Genomic DNA, 16,618 nt, shown 5'->3' on the forward strand with positions numbered 1-16,618 from the left:
CACACAGCAACGTCTGTCTGCTCATATCCCCAGAGGTGTTTGGTTTCTATTTAATCACAGTAAAAATGGCTATTTAGAGAGGTCATGGTGCATCTGCCCTTTTGTCTTGTGTTTTGGTCAGAGAGCACAGCTTTGGACCAAATTATGATTGAATTCTGAAGCGCCCAGTAGTAGGTAAGAAGGTCCGGAGCCCATAATATGCTAGATCTGAAATTCCAAGTGTAAATGTGTTTTTTTATTTTTTTAGGATAATATGAAAAAAGTGAGCTTGCAGGAGTAGATTTGCACATATTTAACACCATTACCATCTACTGAAAAGTAAATTTTGCTGCCCATGCTCCATGCTACTGGGCTTAATGTGCAATCATCAGATGCTGCCTAGGATTTGAACATGGATGCAATCAGGCCTAGGAAGGTAGCCAAAGCAAAATGCCTTACAACTAGTTTGATTCACTATTTGGACATATTCTATGAGATTTTCCAGCTCTTCTTTTTCTATACTGGTAGATACCAATCCACCCTATCCCGCGGCCACATGTGCCATTGAATAACTCATGAACAGGGGCCAAAAGGGAAATTACAGCTGGGGTGGAGCTAGGAACACCATGGAACAGAGGTGAGATATGTTGGTCTATCTCCCCTGGAGTAACCAGAGAGTTTCTTTGGTTACTCCTTTATGCATAGATGGGTTTGCACTTATTTGGTACATCCTCATGTTACAGCCATCATTACTCTGTATTCTGGCATTCATTTGAATAACTATAACCATCGAGATTCTGATTAATTTTCAACAGGACTTTCCCACTCCACCTGTCCTTCCTGCTATCTCTTTGAACCTCAGGAAGCATGTAAATCCTTGAAGTGCAATTAAAATGCAGTCTTTGAACAGGTGCAAAAGGAAGCCCATGCATGGGGCAATGGTTCCTCTTCCTGTCATAGTCAGTGACTGAGGAGTGTCAAGTATATGTCTTTACTAATGGTTATCATATGAACTCTTCCCTTTCTCCCCATAGTCTTACCTTTAAAGATAGGTTGCTTCTGGGGCTAGTTTTGAATACCAGGTAAGAGAGGGAAAAGATAATAGGTGGTGAATAGCATATCCAACCTACTATCTGTTTTACTACAGTTCAAATTAGGGACCTATTCTGTATTGTCAGTGTCACAGACCCACTTTTTTTGGTCTGTCCTAATTTTGTTTAAAAGCACATTGCTAAGGACTTTAATGTGTTTTAGATTCAGCGCTTGTAAATTATGCTAAAATCCCTAAGGGAGCCAAAAGAACTTATTAAAACCTTGCAAATGTTTTTGACTGCTGCATTCTATTATTTTCTATTCCGGCAATAGCACAAAGCCCCTGCTGCTGATGGGCGGAGGAACGCAAACCTCCAGGGCCCATTAGACTTAACTTGTTTACTGCATTGATATCTATATGTTAAATGACAAGAGAGTTCAGGTTATTGAATAATTTAAAATTCAGCTCTAATTGGTGTCATATGACCTGGAAAAGGCCATGGATGACGCCAGGAGCATGCTGTGAAATTCTTATAAATAATTCATAAATTAGATCATTCATTTGCCTGGATGTCTTGTTAAATGCAGAAGTTTGTAAGTAATAACTGATGATATAACACCTGTAAGTATTTAGTTCATATGCTGGAAGGTAATCTACCTTGATGATCTTCTAGCAAAACCTGCCAGAGTCTGAGAGTTAATTGCACTAGGGAAAATGCATTACATTTATTTGGGATGGGGCTTTGGCAAAGCATACAGTGCAGATGTTGCATTACGCATTCTCTATAGCTAGACAACTATTCTGTGTATGCCTATGTTAAAAATGCAGCTCATCGTTCTGCTGCCCTTATTTCACATGAACTCCAAATGCACTGGGAAATGGTAGTGACCTGCTCTGCTCACAAATAGTATAGTTTTTGAAATATTTATCTAGGTCTTGAACTACTGATTCCTCAGTAAAATAAAGGGCAGGAGTAAAAAATTGAAGTCAGAAGATTGTGATTTTCTGTTTTTATAATGTTGGCAGCACATTGAATGTTAATAGTTAGACCTGGTGCTGTCAAGATTAGTGTGGTGGCATATTTTCCATTATGCAAGCAGGTTCTGTATGGTTGTGTTTTGCAAAGCAAACATGTTTGCTTAATTTTAATGGTCAGACATCACATTGCCCTGTATTGCTAGCATTGTGGCTTAATAGGCACTCTACTCACAATATCTTCAGAGACTGAATTTAAAAGGATCTTTAGCTCTCAATCCTGGTTTTGTATTATTTTTTCTTGGACCACTGTATTATTGATGACTGCTTTAATAGCGAGCTTAAGGACAGTTGGCTCATTTAGAACAATAATGTCATTTTTGAGAAGACTAGTTGCATACAGTACTTGCAAAGCTAGAGAGAGGGCAGTATGTTTGTTGTGAATAACGATGAATGCTAAAGGAGCCTGCCAGCAAAGGCTCAAATGCCATTGTGAGTCCAGGTTTTTGTGCATCTGATTTTCCAGTACAAACACTGCTAGCAAAGAGAACTAACAAAGTTAATTGCAGCATATTTTTGTTGTAGCTTAAATAGAACATGTATAGTCACAGACCTAGTCAAGCTCCCCCTTGCTGGACATTCACCAGGCTGCTGTTTGGATACACATATTGGATCCATGTGCTTTTAAACTCCCTTCTGTCTGGCTCTGCATAGGTTCCAGTCATGGGTGTTTTCTTTGACCTCTAGGCCTAGACTGTCTCTCTGGTACCACTTCTCAGAAGTGAGACCCTGCAGTCAAGCTGACCTAGGCCCCAAGACCAGTGCAGAACCTCCCAAGACTCCTCAATGACTTCCCAAGAGCTCCATCTGCATGGGTACTCTGGTTTATAGTTTAACCCTTCAAGGACATGGGATAGTTGAAGCCAATAAGACAGACTTTTTACAAAAGAATTTCTATACCAATCACTCTTTATTTTAGACAGCACAAGAGATGTACAGATCCATGCAAAATAATGAAACAGCTATACACAGTTCTCTCCATCAGAGTTCTCACCACTCTTGAGTGGGTTTTTTGGGTCTTGGTTGGTGTCTTCTGGGGTTCCCAGGTCTCCTCTGCTGGATCACATTCCTCCAGTTCAGTTTTCTCTTCTTGTTCTGGTTGTTGAGAGAAAGCTGCTCTCTGACCAGCCCTCAGCCTTTTATAACTTCCAGTTCCCACTGCTGTGGATCCTTCTGATCAGCCTCAAGTCACCATCCCTCCTACCCCCCAGTTGATCAAGGTCTTCCGTCAGTTGCTCTGCAGTTCGGTTACCATCCACCTGGAGTCCAGACTTGGGAAACTGGTTTTACCTAACATTGTTCTACCAAGGCAAGTCCCATTCCGTTGTTGATGGTCTTTAATGACAGTCTCCTTCAGAGGCAGACACCCCGGTACCAGTGCCCCTTTAACACAAGCAGTATGATGCAAGATTCCAGCAAAAGATAGCCAAAAGGCATATACATAGAGAGTTCAAGAAATCAAATTAGAATTCATACATAGATGGGTTCCACAAACCATCAGAGGTGTTCTTTTGCAGTCATATATCATTGCCTATCCATAGCTCTACCTTTGTGGCCAATTTGTGTCTCAGTCCCACCTGTGCAGTCCCACTGAGTTCAATAGGATTACACATGAAAAATGCAGCCCTCCTAGCATCTACACATCATTTCTTTGAATATGGACCATTTGTATTATGCACTTGAATATAGCAATTGTAATCATCCATCATTCATGAGGAACACAGCACCTTATCTCCAGCTAGGAAAATAGGCAACTAACCTTTTAAGTTATCTCCCTTATCTATCCTAGGTATTAATGCAGACAATCATCATACGATCAAAGCACTTTATAATGATTCATCTTAGACTTTTTGTAATGGAGATTTTAATAAAAGATTGTGCAATAAAAAGAAAAGAAACGGTAAAGCTGGACTTCAGTAGATCTTACTCATTTATTTCAAAACTTTCATTTTGTACATTCTTCTAGGGAAATTCTTTCTTAATAACGATTTCAGAGAGTAGTTCCTTTACAAGACTTTATACCGTAGTTAAACTGTGTCTGTAGTTAAAAAAGAGACTGTTAAAATGGCACCAGTTTCTTCCCCACACCTGTTTTCTGAGGCGTGTTTAGAATAATTTCTGTTTTAGTGACAAAAATAAGTGTTTATTACTTTTCATCCCTGCTAGCACTGCAGAGTTGGCACAGCTGAGAGAGTGGAGTATGAGCTGGAGTCTCTTCTGGTTTGCACTTCAGCAGTGTACTTGTTAATTTCATTCCAGTTTCAGAATCTGTATGTAAAGTGTATGTCAGTTATGTTAGTAATGTGTGCCAGTGGCACTCTTCAAGCTACCATCCTGCGTAGCAGCACTCGTTTTGGCTGTCTGTAAGGTTCTCTTCATCTTCAAGTAGTATCCCTATGGGTGCTCCACTTCAGGTGTGCATATGCCTTCGATTGGAGATTTTTGTTAGTAGTGTCCATTCGGCCCGAACATGTGCCCTACACATCCTCATGCCCCGCACCAAGGCTGTCTAAGGCTGTGCAGACGAATCGGCCCCACTTCCTTCTCCACTGCCTTGCCCTGAGATGGACCTGTAGCCTGTCTGCTTCCAGCGTGCCTTGTCCTATTAGAATCTTTTCCTTAGTGTTAGTTTATCTTAATAAGTTGTTAGTTAGTTTAGTTTTTAGTGATAGGAATGCCTCCCCCCTGCTTCTCCCATCAGGGAGACTTGCCTTCCTTGGGAGAGCATTCCTGGCTCTCCAGGCTTCAAACGTTGTCTCACTTGCCACGAGTCTATCCCGGTTATTGTTGACCACTTCAAGGGCCTCCGTTGCCTAGGAGAGTTGCACATCCCCCAGGAGTGTAACTTCTGTTTAGCCCTGAAATCTAGGTTCAGAGAGAACTGAGAGATCAAGTTGAGGCGTCTGATGATCGAATGCTCATCAGAGTACACCAATTGCTGGGCAGATCTATTGGCCCAATACTCCCCCAAGAAGGAGAAGGCTTCATAGTCCTTTAAAAGACCCGAGAAGAGGGTCTCTGACTCACCTCGTAAGGAGTCTGCTCCATAAAGACCTTGGTCTCCCGCTAAGTCAATGGTCTCAAAATTGTCGACTTCTAGATCCAATACTGTGGAGGCTGAAGGTTCCTCCAGTACCGCCAGGACCAGAAGCTCCTCCAAGAGAAAACCAAGAAGCTCCTCCAAGAGCAAACACGGCTCTGAGCGAGCCTCAGGATGGACCAAGCATGACAGGGACGGCAAGGAGGGACATTCCTCCAAACAGGTCCCTATCAGATGCACCCCTACCACTGGTACCATATAAATTGAAACATCTATGTCTGGCATCCTCCTTGGAGCCTTCTAACCCTCAGTACCATCTACTTCCAGACAAGTTATCCCATTGGTACCGACATGCCATTCAGTACTCAAAGGACTTAACTGTCGCGGAGGAACCGCAGTCTCCATTGATCATGGGCATCAAGGATCCCTTGGTACTGAGAGTAGTTCAGTCTCTGGACTCTCATTTATCACTGGTACCACCCAATTCACCACCATTATCAACTGGGGCTTCTCCACTGCTCTTTGAGGAGGAGGGGGAAGGGGACTTCCATTCAGCCTCTCCTAACCACCCTTATAGGAATCCTTTCTGTGTGGGCCACAGAGATAGAGAGGAATCCAGAACAAGACATCACAAGTGGTGAGAGCAACCCTGGGTGCCACCCCTTCCCTGTATGGACCCTCCCCCTGGAATGGTCATATTGGGATTCCCTGGCTGCTTACCAACAGCAATGGTCAAGAGCTCCGAACCTAGCCGACAAGGATAAGGGGGGAGACAGTCTCTACCACCTCAGACCATTCCCCAGCAGGGGGAGACATTTGAGGAACAGGAAGCTAGAGCAGATGAGGAGACTACTTCTCAAACCATTACCTTCTCATCATTCCTGATGAAGCAGGAATGCCTCTTCCACTGTCTATGGCTGATGACGTTAAGCAATTCCAAGACCACATCAAGTGCATGGCAGACTCCTTTAAGATACCACTCAAAGAGGTCAAGGAATTGCAACACAAGTTATTGGATACGCTTCAATTGGCAACATCGATCAGAGTCACTCTTTCAATTAATGAGGTGATCTTGGATTCGGTGGGGGGGGGCTGGCAAATCCTGAAACAGTGACACCACCTTGCAAGAGTCGGGAACAGGACGATGCCCTGTCACAATGGAGTGCAGTGGAATATCAGAGCTTTCAGTTATAAACTGCTTGAAGTAGTGTTCTTGTCCACTCGTAACACTGCAGAGTCCTGTTCAGTGCGGGACACCTCTACTGAACAGATAAACTCTATGCCCACAAACCATCGAGGACTCATATCTTGAGGAGAAGAATCTTTATGTTGGGATGAAGCACTTGAGAGTGAAGATGAGGGAAGCATGGAACAAGGAGACAATTGAAACAGGTAAGGATACCACACCTGTCTTGGCCACATAGGCACTATCTGGATAACCTTGTCCTTGTCCTGCCTGATCTTGTTCATCACTTTTAGAATCAGAGGGCTGGGGAAAATGTGTAATACAGGCCCTTCATATCTCCAAAAGGTGGCTGAAGTCTGTGTGAGCAGGCCAGGAGTGGATGTTCTGACAGCATAGCAGTGTAAAAGGCACCCCAGACTAGAGAATTAAGGGGAGACAGCTGTTCAACAGTCCAGACTGTCCAGGGAATGTGTCAGGTATCATTCGAGTTTCATCTGAACCAGACCATACAGTTACCTGGTTTATTTCCCCCAACACCACGCAACTTGGGATGGGAAGCTTCCTTCCATACTTAAGATGACAGATAGGACCAAACTGTTCTGGAAGTCTCCTAGGTTATTTGTCTTCATTGCAGACAGATATAATGGGTCCGCTATTTCTACCCAGAGACTATCAAGGTGGATTTCGAGATGTGTTATCGCTTGCTGTGAGATTGCCAACACAATCCTAGCCTCCTGCTAGGATTCTGGCTGTCTCTATGAGGTCACAGTCAACTTCTATGGCCTTACTTAAATTGGTCTTAGTTGGTGTTGGTCCTGCTTTGAGCAGGGGATTGGACTAAATGATCACCTGAGGTCTCTTCCAACCCTAATATTCTATGATTTTATGATTAAGGACACAGTAGTACCTGAAATCTGCAGGACTGCTGTGTGGTCTCCAATACATACTTTCTTCAAACACTTTTCCTTGGTCTGTGCCCCTAAATCTGAGACAGCAGTGAGCAGCTCTGTCTTCTGTACTAGACTCTATACCGAAGCAACCTCCTCCTGGGGATACTGCTCAGAAGTCACGTGAAATTGAGTGCCCATAGGGACACTGCTTGAAGAAGGAAAGGTTACTCACCTTGTGCAGTAGGTCTTGGAGATGTGGGTCACTATGAGTACTCAACTACCCACCCTCTTGCCCCTCTGCTTCAGAGTTTCCTTAGTTGGACTTAGCGATAGAGAAGAAACTGAGTGCAGTTCACCCGCACAGTCCTGCATAGCCTCAGTGCAAGGCACAAGGATGTGTAGGGCACATTCGCAGGTTGAACGGACACAGCTAATGAAAATCTCTGATTGAAGGTACATGGGGCGCATGCACACCTGAAGTGGAGCACCAATAGGGGCACACATCTTGAAGAACAATAGTTACTACACATGGTTAGTAACCTGTCCATTTCACCTTTCTGCATACTCTACCCAATTAATAGTCTCCTCTGTCTATTTCAAAAAACTTTTAAAAACCCACCTATGGAGTCATGCTTAGGATACAGTCTGTAATGATTATATCCCACCGTGTGTTTCTTTTCTTTGTCTTCTAATGTATCATATTGATTAATTTCATTAAAGACAGGCACTGTAGGTGAAATTGAAGTCGATTGGAGTTTTGGGGGAAGTCGATGGGTCCAGGATTTCACCTGTATAAATATATAGATGGTACTAGTTTGTTCTTCAATCATAAAACCGCTAGAATAGTTACTTTGGGGAAAATATACTGTTTTACATAGGAAAAAACTCCCATTGAAGTCAATGGAGATTTGACTTACATAGGGACTGTAAGATCTGTTTTTATGTTACTTGTTTCACATAAACAACATAAATAACAATATGCCCACTGTATCAGTGTGTATATTGCTACTGTAGAGCACATCCACAACTTGTTTTTAAGAGAATTTTGTAGAAATTGCAGACTGTTTGAGTAAGCTGAAACGTGTGTGTGTGTGTGTGTGTGATATGTAGGGCTCAGTATTTGTTTATACTTTATTCTGACTCCCTCAGCAGAAATTACAAGGATTACAGTAAGAGATTCATAGTGCTTCCGCACGTTTTCCGTTCTAGCTCTTACAAAATTATGTGAACTGATTTTAGTGTATATTTATTTCTGTGTGGCAGTTTCACATTGGATAAAATCATATTAACTCCATATATCACAAGCAGCAGTTTATCTTTTGTTTGTTTACATTTTAGCTAAGGGAAGGTATGTCATTAAATAACATACAGAAAGAACGGGAGAGCTCCCGAAATGGGGAAGCACATCTGTTCCATCACAGCCCAGTGTGGCTGCCATGACTTCCACAGGCAATATCTGTTTTAAACTCATCTAATAAAAGTACCTAATTCCTCATGTTCACAATGCAGTAGTGAGTGTGTCTTAGAATTCTCTTCCTCTTTCCCTTTGCCACCTTGTCCTGCCCATCACAGGCTGTTCATAGTGTGCCCTGCCCTGATAATCCAACTCAGGTGTGGATGTCACTCTAATTTTTAAATGGTTGGTGCCATTCTGCTATAGTTTTCAATTTAAGCATTAACAGAAAATAACATAACTTGCCAAGTTGTTGCTTGATTCCCCCTGCCCATCCCACCCAAAATTAGTTAATTTATCTTACAGGGTTGACCTTGAGTGGCCTTTAAAGCCATGTGAAACTGGAACCGAGACTTCCACCTAATACTATAACCTCTGTCCTCTAGAGAAATTAAAAAACACTACTTGCATTCCGTGATATTAATGAGAATCCCCCGCCCCCCGCAAGCATATGGTAACTGTGAAATAACGGTAAAGTTTCTCTGGCTTGTTATGAAGTATTTAAATGTCAGTGCTATTTCTGAGACCATCAGGGCAGATTTAATGGTGACCAGGGTCAACAAATGCTAACTGGGACCTCCCTTTTAGGGCCTCGAGGGACTTTTAATCGAGTCTCAGTCACGAAGTTAATTTGCAGTGTGGGCCTTTATCCTTAAATCTGCTCCTGGCAATTATTTTATACCATCCCTGTTCATGTGCTGAGATTTCTTAACAAACTTTGGTCCCTTTAGTCAATAAAACAAACTGGTAAAATAAGGAACTCTTAGGGATTTTATTTTTAGGGATCTCCTATTTTTTTCCTTTTCCACTTGGCTTAAAGACTTAAGGAGGGTTGGATATGGTTCATCAAAACCTCAGAGCTATGGCCAGGGGGATTGTTTGAGAGCAACTGCATGCGCTCCCAGCCCTGGTCCTGAGGAGTTTGGGAACCAACCCAACTTGCAGTCCTTTTTCCCCAAGAGTGCCCTAAACTCGGTAAGGTGAGAAGTGAGATGTTACTCCTGAGGGAATTCTATGCCAAAAAATTAAATATTCGGTGCACAATATTTTAAAATTCTGCAAAATTCTCCATGTTTTATTTGTCAAAATAACACAATATTATCATACCATTTTAAATGATTTGCTGACAAGTATTTTGAAATAAATTACCAAAATAATTGAAAATGGTGTGATTATATTGTTATTGTGTTTGTGTTATTTTGACAATTAAAATATACAGAACTTTGCAGAATTTTAATTTTTTGGTGGAGAATTCCCTCAAGAGTACCAAGGTTCGGTGTGGCACCATCTGGGTGTGGGCAGCTTGGTGCGGGGTCTGGGTCCAGGGCGGAATCTGGATGCACAGTGGGTTGGTGAGGGGTTTGGGGTGCAGGGGGAATGGGACTCTGCAGGGGAGTCCAGGTGAAGGTGGTTAGGGCTCAGTGGGGAGGGCTGTAGGAGTGGGGCTTGGTGGAGTGGGGGGGTCAGGGTGCAGCTGGTTGGAGCTCAGTGGGTGGGGGTCTGGATGTGGGGGGCTCCTGATGCAGAGGGTGAGGCTCAGCAGGGTGAGGTTTGGGGGGCTCAGTGGGGACTTCTGTGTGCAGGGGACTCCTGATGTGGAGGGGGCTCAGTGGGGGGGATTCCGGGTGGGTGGGGGGAGGGGTCACTGTACAAGGAGCTGCTCCACCTGTCTGCCCAACCCCTGTGTATTCAGACCTCTCCACACTCAACAGCCCCCCTCGCAGTGCAGAGCTTCCTGCAGCCAGGGGAAGTTTCTGGGGCTTGATCTGACCCAGCCCCAGATGGAAGAGGGAGGGAGTTCTCCATCTCCCACCCCCCCAGCTGGGACTAACGTCCCTGGGTGGCCAGGGCCTCCCCAGACCCCCCCTCCCACCAGGGATTTACCTCTTCCCCCCTACAGCTTCCCAAACAGATGTGTCCGAGCTGTCCAGCTGCTGGGGAGGGGGTGAGTGAGTACTGGTGCAGCTTCTCTTTGCTTCTCCATTTTCTGCAAGGAAGCAAAGGGAATCTGCTGGGGTGGGGGCGCATTTTTCTGCTGCGCCGCAATTGCGCGGAATTTCCCATGAACAGATGTGTAACGTAGTTACAGGATTATTTTATGGTCTTTTCTCTTATATCCCTTAACATCTTGCACCCCATCTTTTATTTGTTGCCAGAAATCCTTTTCTGTGTGGTGTCTAATTTAGATTATAAAGGACTTTTCAGCTTGGAAAAGAGGAGACTAAGGGGGGATATGATAGAGGTATATAAAATCATGAGTGATGTAGAGAAAGTAAATAAGGAAAAGTTATTTACTTGTTCCCATAATACAAGAACTAGGGGCCACCAAATGAAATTAATGGGCAGCAGGTTTAAAACAAATAAAAGGAAGCACACATTCAGCTTGTGGAACTCCTTGCCTGAGGAGGTTGTGAAGGCTAGGACTATAACAGCATTTAAAAGAGAACTGGATAAATTCATGGAGGTTAAGTCCGTTAATGGATATTAGCCAGGATGGGTAAGGAATGGTGTCCCTAGCCTCTGTTTGTCAGAGGGTGGAGATGGATGGCAGGAGAGAGATCACTTGATCATTGCCTGTTGGGTTCACTCCCTCTGGGGCACTTGGCATTGGCCACTGTCAGTAGACAGGATACTGGGCTAGATGGACCTTTGGTCTAACCCAGTACAGCCGTTCTTATGTCCTTGGGACATGGGAGTGTGTTTTTATTTGTCTGTAAAATCATCATGCACAGCGATGGCACCAAACAAATAATAACGAACAACTCCTGATTGCCTTCTGGCAGCATGTTGAATTCTGGTAGGTTGCCCTGCCGGCCCCTCTGACTTCTGAAATATTTTAATGTCCTGCACTTTTCACCCAGTCGTAGCATCAGACTTTTCTTGCACATTTAGTGCTGACACTAATGCAGATGCCTCCAATTCATTGGGTTTTATGGGGCAAAACATGGCATGTGCGGCTTTCAACCATACGGTGAAGAGTAAATTTTTGTAAAAAGAAAACTGAAAATAATCAAATATCAGTATTTAGGGGATAATCTACATTATTTTATTTTCTGTGAGGCCTACAAGAAACTCAATATGAAGGAGCTGAGGGGCAGTCAAATAGAGTTGATATGTTGGTTTATATAAAGAATGTAAATAATGCATACAAAAACTGTACATAGTTGGATTAGATTCCTCTTCATCTCTTTGTATGTTGCTTACATTCTTAAATCTAAGCTCTTTGGGGCAGAGATTGTCTCCCAGTGCATATGGACAGCAGCTAATCCATTGTGTGTGTTACAAGAATACAAATTGTAATTTTCTGTCCATCAGTGACCACCAAATTTCAGCTTGCTTGCTGCTGCTAAAGTGGTTTGTTTATCTTTAACAAACCTGGCTTCTGCAATTAAACACAATTAAATCTTTGACAAAGAGCCTGAGGGCCGAAACAGAGTTTAAATGCAATATGTTACTGAAATTAACGCACACATCTAGGAAAAGAGCTCTGAGTGCGTGATTCACTGCTGTTCTGATGTGCACAGCAACACAAATGCTTAACTGCCGAGACAAACCGCAGTGCAAGGATACGCCAGGATATAAGCAGGATTTTGATGTCCCTTACATAATAGCCATGAATATAACACACCCACTACGAGTTCACTTTTCATTGGGATGACAAATGTGAATTACAACTGCTTTCTTTCTGCAGAGTTTTATCAGAGTATAATCGCTTGCCCAACTTAATTGAAAAATCACTTACATTTATAGCTGAATTTAAACATGTTTTTTTATTTAAATGACAGCTTTTGAAGTAGAACCATATTTTAACGGAAAGTGGTCGGTTTTTATCTGTGTTTCTGTAAAGACATTTCAAAAACTCTCATCAAATTTCCGGCGGTAAGTAATATCCCATTCAGCGCAAGGTGAAATGTTTTACATCAAATCTCCTGCTGTGTAATGGCCAATCAAAGAGTATTTATAGTGGCTGAATGGATTTTTTGGCTCGGCATTCAAAATTAAACATTTTCATACATTAACATTTAATGTTTTTTGCCACTCTTCAAGTTGATTTTATGTAACCCTAGATACTCACAACTACATGGTACTCTGAAGCTACTTGTTTATGCTGAGGATCCTGCAGACAGTAGTTTCATATTTATTGTACTTGTGTAGACTGATTGAAATGTAGATTTGATAGCAGGCTTATCTCTGCCTTTTGATAAACATTATATGAGTCTTGCTAGATGTCCATCAGCACAATGCATCAAATCTCCGAGTACTGGTATGACAACTTTACTCTGTGAACTGATGAAGAGAAGCAAATTTTGCTAAGGAACAATACAATTTAACATTCTATGTTAAATTTTGAAAGATGATAGCTTGTTTCTCTTATTGTAGGTGTCCAACAAGAAGAGTCCATGCCAGCTACCACCTTTGGAACTGGATGGTTCTTATTTAAGTATAGTTAGACCACAAACATTATACAAGAACAATAAAGCATCACAGTCTGGAAGTCCAGCCCTGTTTTCAGTACCTCCGCACTGTAGAAATAATCATGCTCATGGGACCACAACCCACTACAACCAACAGGAGGTTCTGAATGAATGTCCAGTGGAAAATGGCTTGCACAGAAAATGTAACAATATGATGCTGTCAGCAAAGGAAAGGGACCCATACCACACACAAATGGCTCCTGATGTGGGCCAAAGAATGAGTGAATTTCAGAACACTTGTCCTCACCAAATGAGTCATTGGGCTTGTATGCAGCCAGGAAGCTTGGAGAACATTCAGGATAGCCAAAAGGTCAGCCATGTACCCAAAAGACATTCTGGGCCGCTTCATGAAACCTGTGATTACTCTAGGCTTTCTCGAGTTTCTGGGATGAATGACAGTGTGGACTCTGGATCAAAAGAAACAGAGCGTAGTAAAAGGCTGTCTGAGGAAAGAAGACAGCAGCTTCTGCTGCAGAAAATGGAGCTGGAAGTTGAAAAGGAACGTCTCCAGCAATTGCTTGCTAAACAGGAAGCAAAACTACTTCTGAAGCAGCAACAGCTACACCAATCCAGGCTGGATTACAGTAGGTGAGTTTGTGAGGTTTATAGATAGAGGATAATTGTTAGTGTATAAGGAATTTCTGTGGTACCTAACACTTACATGGAGCATTGAGAAACACAGAGTAATACCTCCTTTGTGCCTTGAAGAACTTGGAATTTAAACTAGACAATACTATAACCACGAGACTAGACATGGGACAACAGTTAAGGTAAAGAAGAGTGTGAGGACTGTTGGCCTAGAATAAGATAGGGAAATTGATAGAAGAAATTATCTTTGAGGAGGGATTTGAAAGAGGAGAGAGTGCATTAGAAGACTAGAACAAGGAGTTCAAGGTGTAGGAACAGCATCATAGAAGGTGCCAAAACCATGAGTGGGAGAAAGACAGAATGAGCAGAAAGGTGCTAGATAAGACAAAGGAAGCAGGAAGAGTAGTAGAGGGGAATGAGAGCTGTGTGTATAGACTTGAGTGCTGATGCTTTACTCAGCTGTACAGACATAAGGGAAGATGTGGTTCTTTGCTCAAGGGACTATGACGTAAATCAGATTTGGACGATTCAGTTGGGGTTTTGTGTCTCTGTGAGTCCAGTCTTGAATTCTGGGTGGTGTTTGATGAAAGGTTACCTGAAAAAAAGTGGGTTTAAACAGGGAGGTTGTTTTATGGGAGGTAAAGAAGAGAGGCCCTAGAGAATGAGGGGCCCCATGAAAAAAGGCACGGAAATAAGTGGAAAGAAGATACAAGACAGGTTGTTGGGTGAAGCATGGGAGGTGCTTAAACAGTGGAAGGGTTAGTGGGGAGGAGGAAATAAGAACAGCGATGTAGGCGGGTCAGAATTGTGTAGCGTCGTGAGCTGAAAATGAGATGCTTTCACTTGATGTAGAAGGTGAGAGCTTGCCCTGAAAGATATTTGTGTAAGGGTTTGACAGAGTGGTGGTAAGGGAAGACAGATTTAGCAGCAACATTTTATATAGACTGGCAGCGGGGAGAGGATAGAGGAGATGTATTGAAACCACAGAAGAGAAAGTTGCCCTAGAAAGAGGAGAGATGACTCAGTTGAATACAAGGATTTTAGTGGAAGGGAGAGGGAGGAATGGATGGAGTTTAGCAGTCTTGTAAAGGAAACAGCAAGAGGATTTGATGAGAGCTTTGATGTAGATATTATTTTAAAAGCGTCACTGACAAGAGGATCCCACAAGATTATGAATTACATGATCTGCATCCCACGCATGTATTTTCTCCTTTCCCTCCAACCCCACAACTGCTTTTCAAGTTTTAAAAGGGAATATTATAGCTGAAGGAGTTTTTTGCCTGTATAAACTGTACTCTGCTAAGTAACTTTCTCTGCTGCTTTTGTATGTAATGTGCAATCCAAAAATTTAATTGTATTTAGTTAGTTTTCACATGCCTATTTGATCGGAGGCAGTCACAATTGTCCGTGTGTTGGTGTGACAAGGCGCTCCACTCACCACTAGGATGGCACCTCCTCCTGGTCACTCTGGGGAATAGCTCGTGAGGTTGATGCCCCTTCCCACGTTTGCGCACCGTCTTTCCACCTCTCTGTCTTGGTTTGTGGCCCCCTCTCTCACTCCATGAGGTGCCCCTTTGTGACTTAGCCCTCCAGCCAGGTCACCAAATGGTTTTCCCTTTCCAGGATCAGAAAGTCTTTCCTCTCAAGCAGTCCTAGGCAGTCTTCCTCGTAGTGCCACTCCCTTAATGGTTGGCAGGGGAACCCAGATCCACCCTCTGCTCCGGATTCTGGCTCAGGGACCCTGTAGACAGCAGTCAAGGCCTATTCGCTTCTAGACCTTAGTGTCTTTCCTTGAGTCCTGTCCTACCTTCTTGGCTTAGAATCATCATAGAATCATAGAATATCAGGGTTGGAAGGGACCTCAGGAGGTCATCTAGTTCAACCCCCTGCTCAAAGCTATCCCCGACTAAATTCCTCCCCTCTCTGGGTTTGCCAGCCCAAATGCACCTCCCTTCTCTCAGGGAATGACTGCAGACTCTCCCATCAGCCCCCTCTATTTCCAATTTCCTGTCTTTATAGTCCCAGCCCAGATCATTCCTCCTCAGTTGGGCTCCCTCACTCAGTTTTGGGTTTACTTGGCCACCTGATTCCCCTCAGCTGTGGCCTGTTGGGTTAATTAGCCCCCTTCCCCATCTGCATTAACCCTTTCCAGGCAAGTGTGGGGTAAGCATCTCATCACAGTTGGAAATGACTGAGTTCACAAAAGTTTATAACTTCAGGTGAGAAGTAAGTAGGAACAGATGTATTCTTAAGAACATAAGAAAAGCCATACAGGGTCAGACTAATGGTCCATCTAGCCAGGTATCCTGTCTTCCAACAGTGGCCAATGCCAGGTGCTTCAGAAGGAATGAGCAGAACAGGGAATCATCAAGTGATCCATGCCTTGTCACCCATTCCCAGCTTCTGGCAAACAGAGGATAGGGACACTTCAGAGCATGGTTTTGTATTCCTGCCCATCCTGGCTAATAGCCATTGGCTATCCTCCATGAACGTATCTAGTTCTTTTTTGAACCCTGTTATAGTCTTGGCCTTCACAACATCCTCTTGCAAAGAGTTCCATAGGTTGACTGTGTGTTGTGTGAAGAAATACTTCCTTTTGTTTATTTTAAACCTGCTGCCTATTAATTTCATTTGGTGACCCCAGTTCTTGTATTATTAGAAGGAGTAAATAACACTTCCTTATTTACTTTCTCTACACTAGTCATGATTTTATAGTCCTCTATCATATCTCCCCTTTGTCATCTCTTTTCCAAGCTGAAAAGTCCCAGTCTTGGTAATCTTTCCTCATACGGAAGCTGTTCCATACCCCTAATCATTTGTATTGCCCTTTTCTATACCTCTTCCGATTCCAATCTATCTTTTTTTGAAACAGGGTGACCAGATCTGCACGCAGTATTCAAGGTGTGGGTGTACCATGGATTTATATAGAGGCAATATGA

At 43.0% G+C, this 16,618-nt stretch overlaps 1 protein-coding gene across 1 annotated transcript in view; it reads left to right on the forward strand.

Annotated features, from left to right (window-relative positions):
• KIAA1328 (KIAA1328 ortholog) overlaps positions 1-16,618 on the forward strand; it is a 256,881-nt gene that overhangs the window by 163,327 nt on the left and 76,936 nt on the right. The window contains 1 exon segment of the mRNA XM_065406501.1: positions 12,997-13,679. Coding sequence (XP_065262573.1) covers positions 12,997-13,679 — 683 coding nt within the window.

The sequence above is a fragment of the Emys orbicularis genome, chromosome 6, assembly GCF_028017835.1.
Source record: "Emys orbicularis isolate rEmyOrb1 chromosome 6, rEmyOrb1.hap1, whole genome shotgun sequence".
In the NCBI taxonomy this organism is placed as follows: Eukaryota; Metazoa; Chordata; order Testudines; family Emydidae; genus Emys; species Emys orbicularis.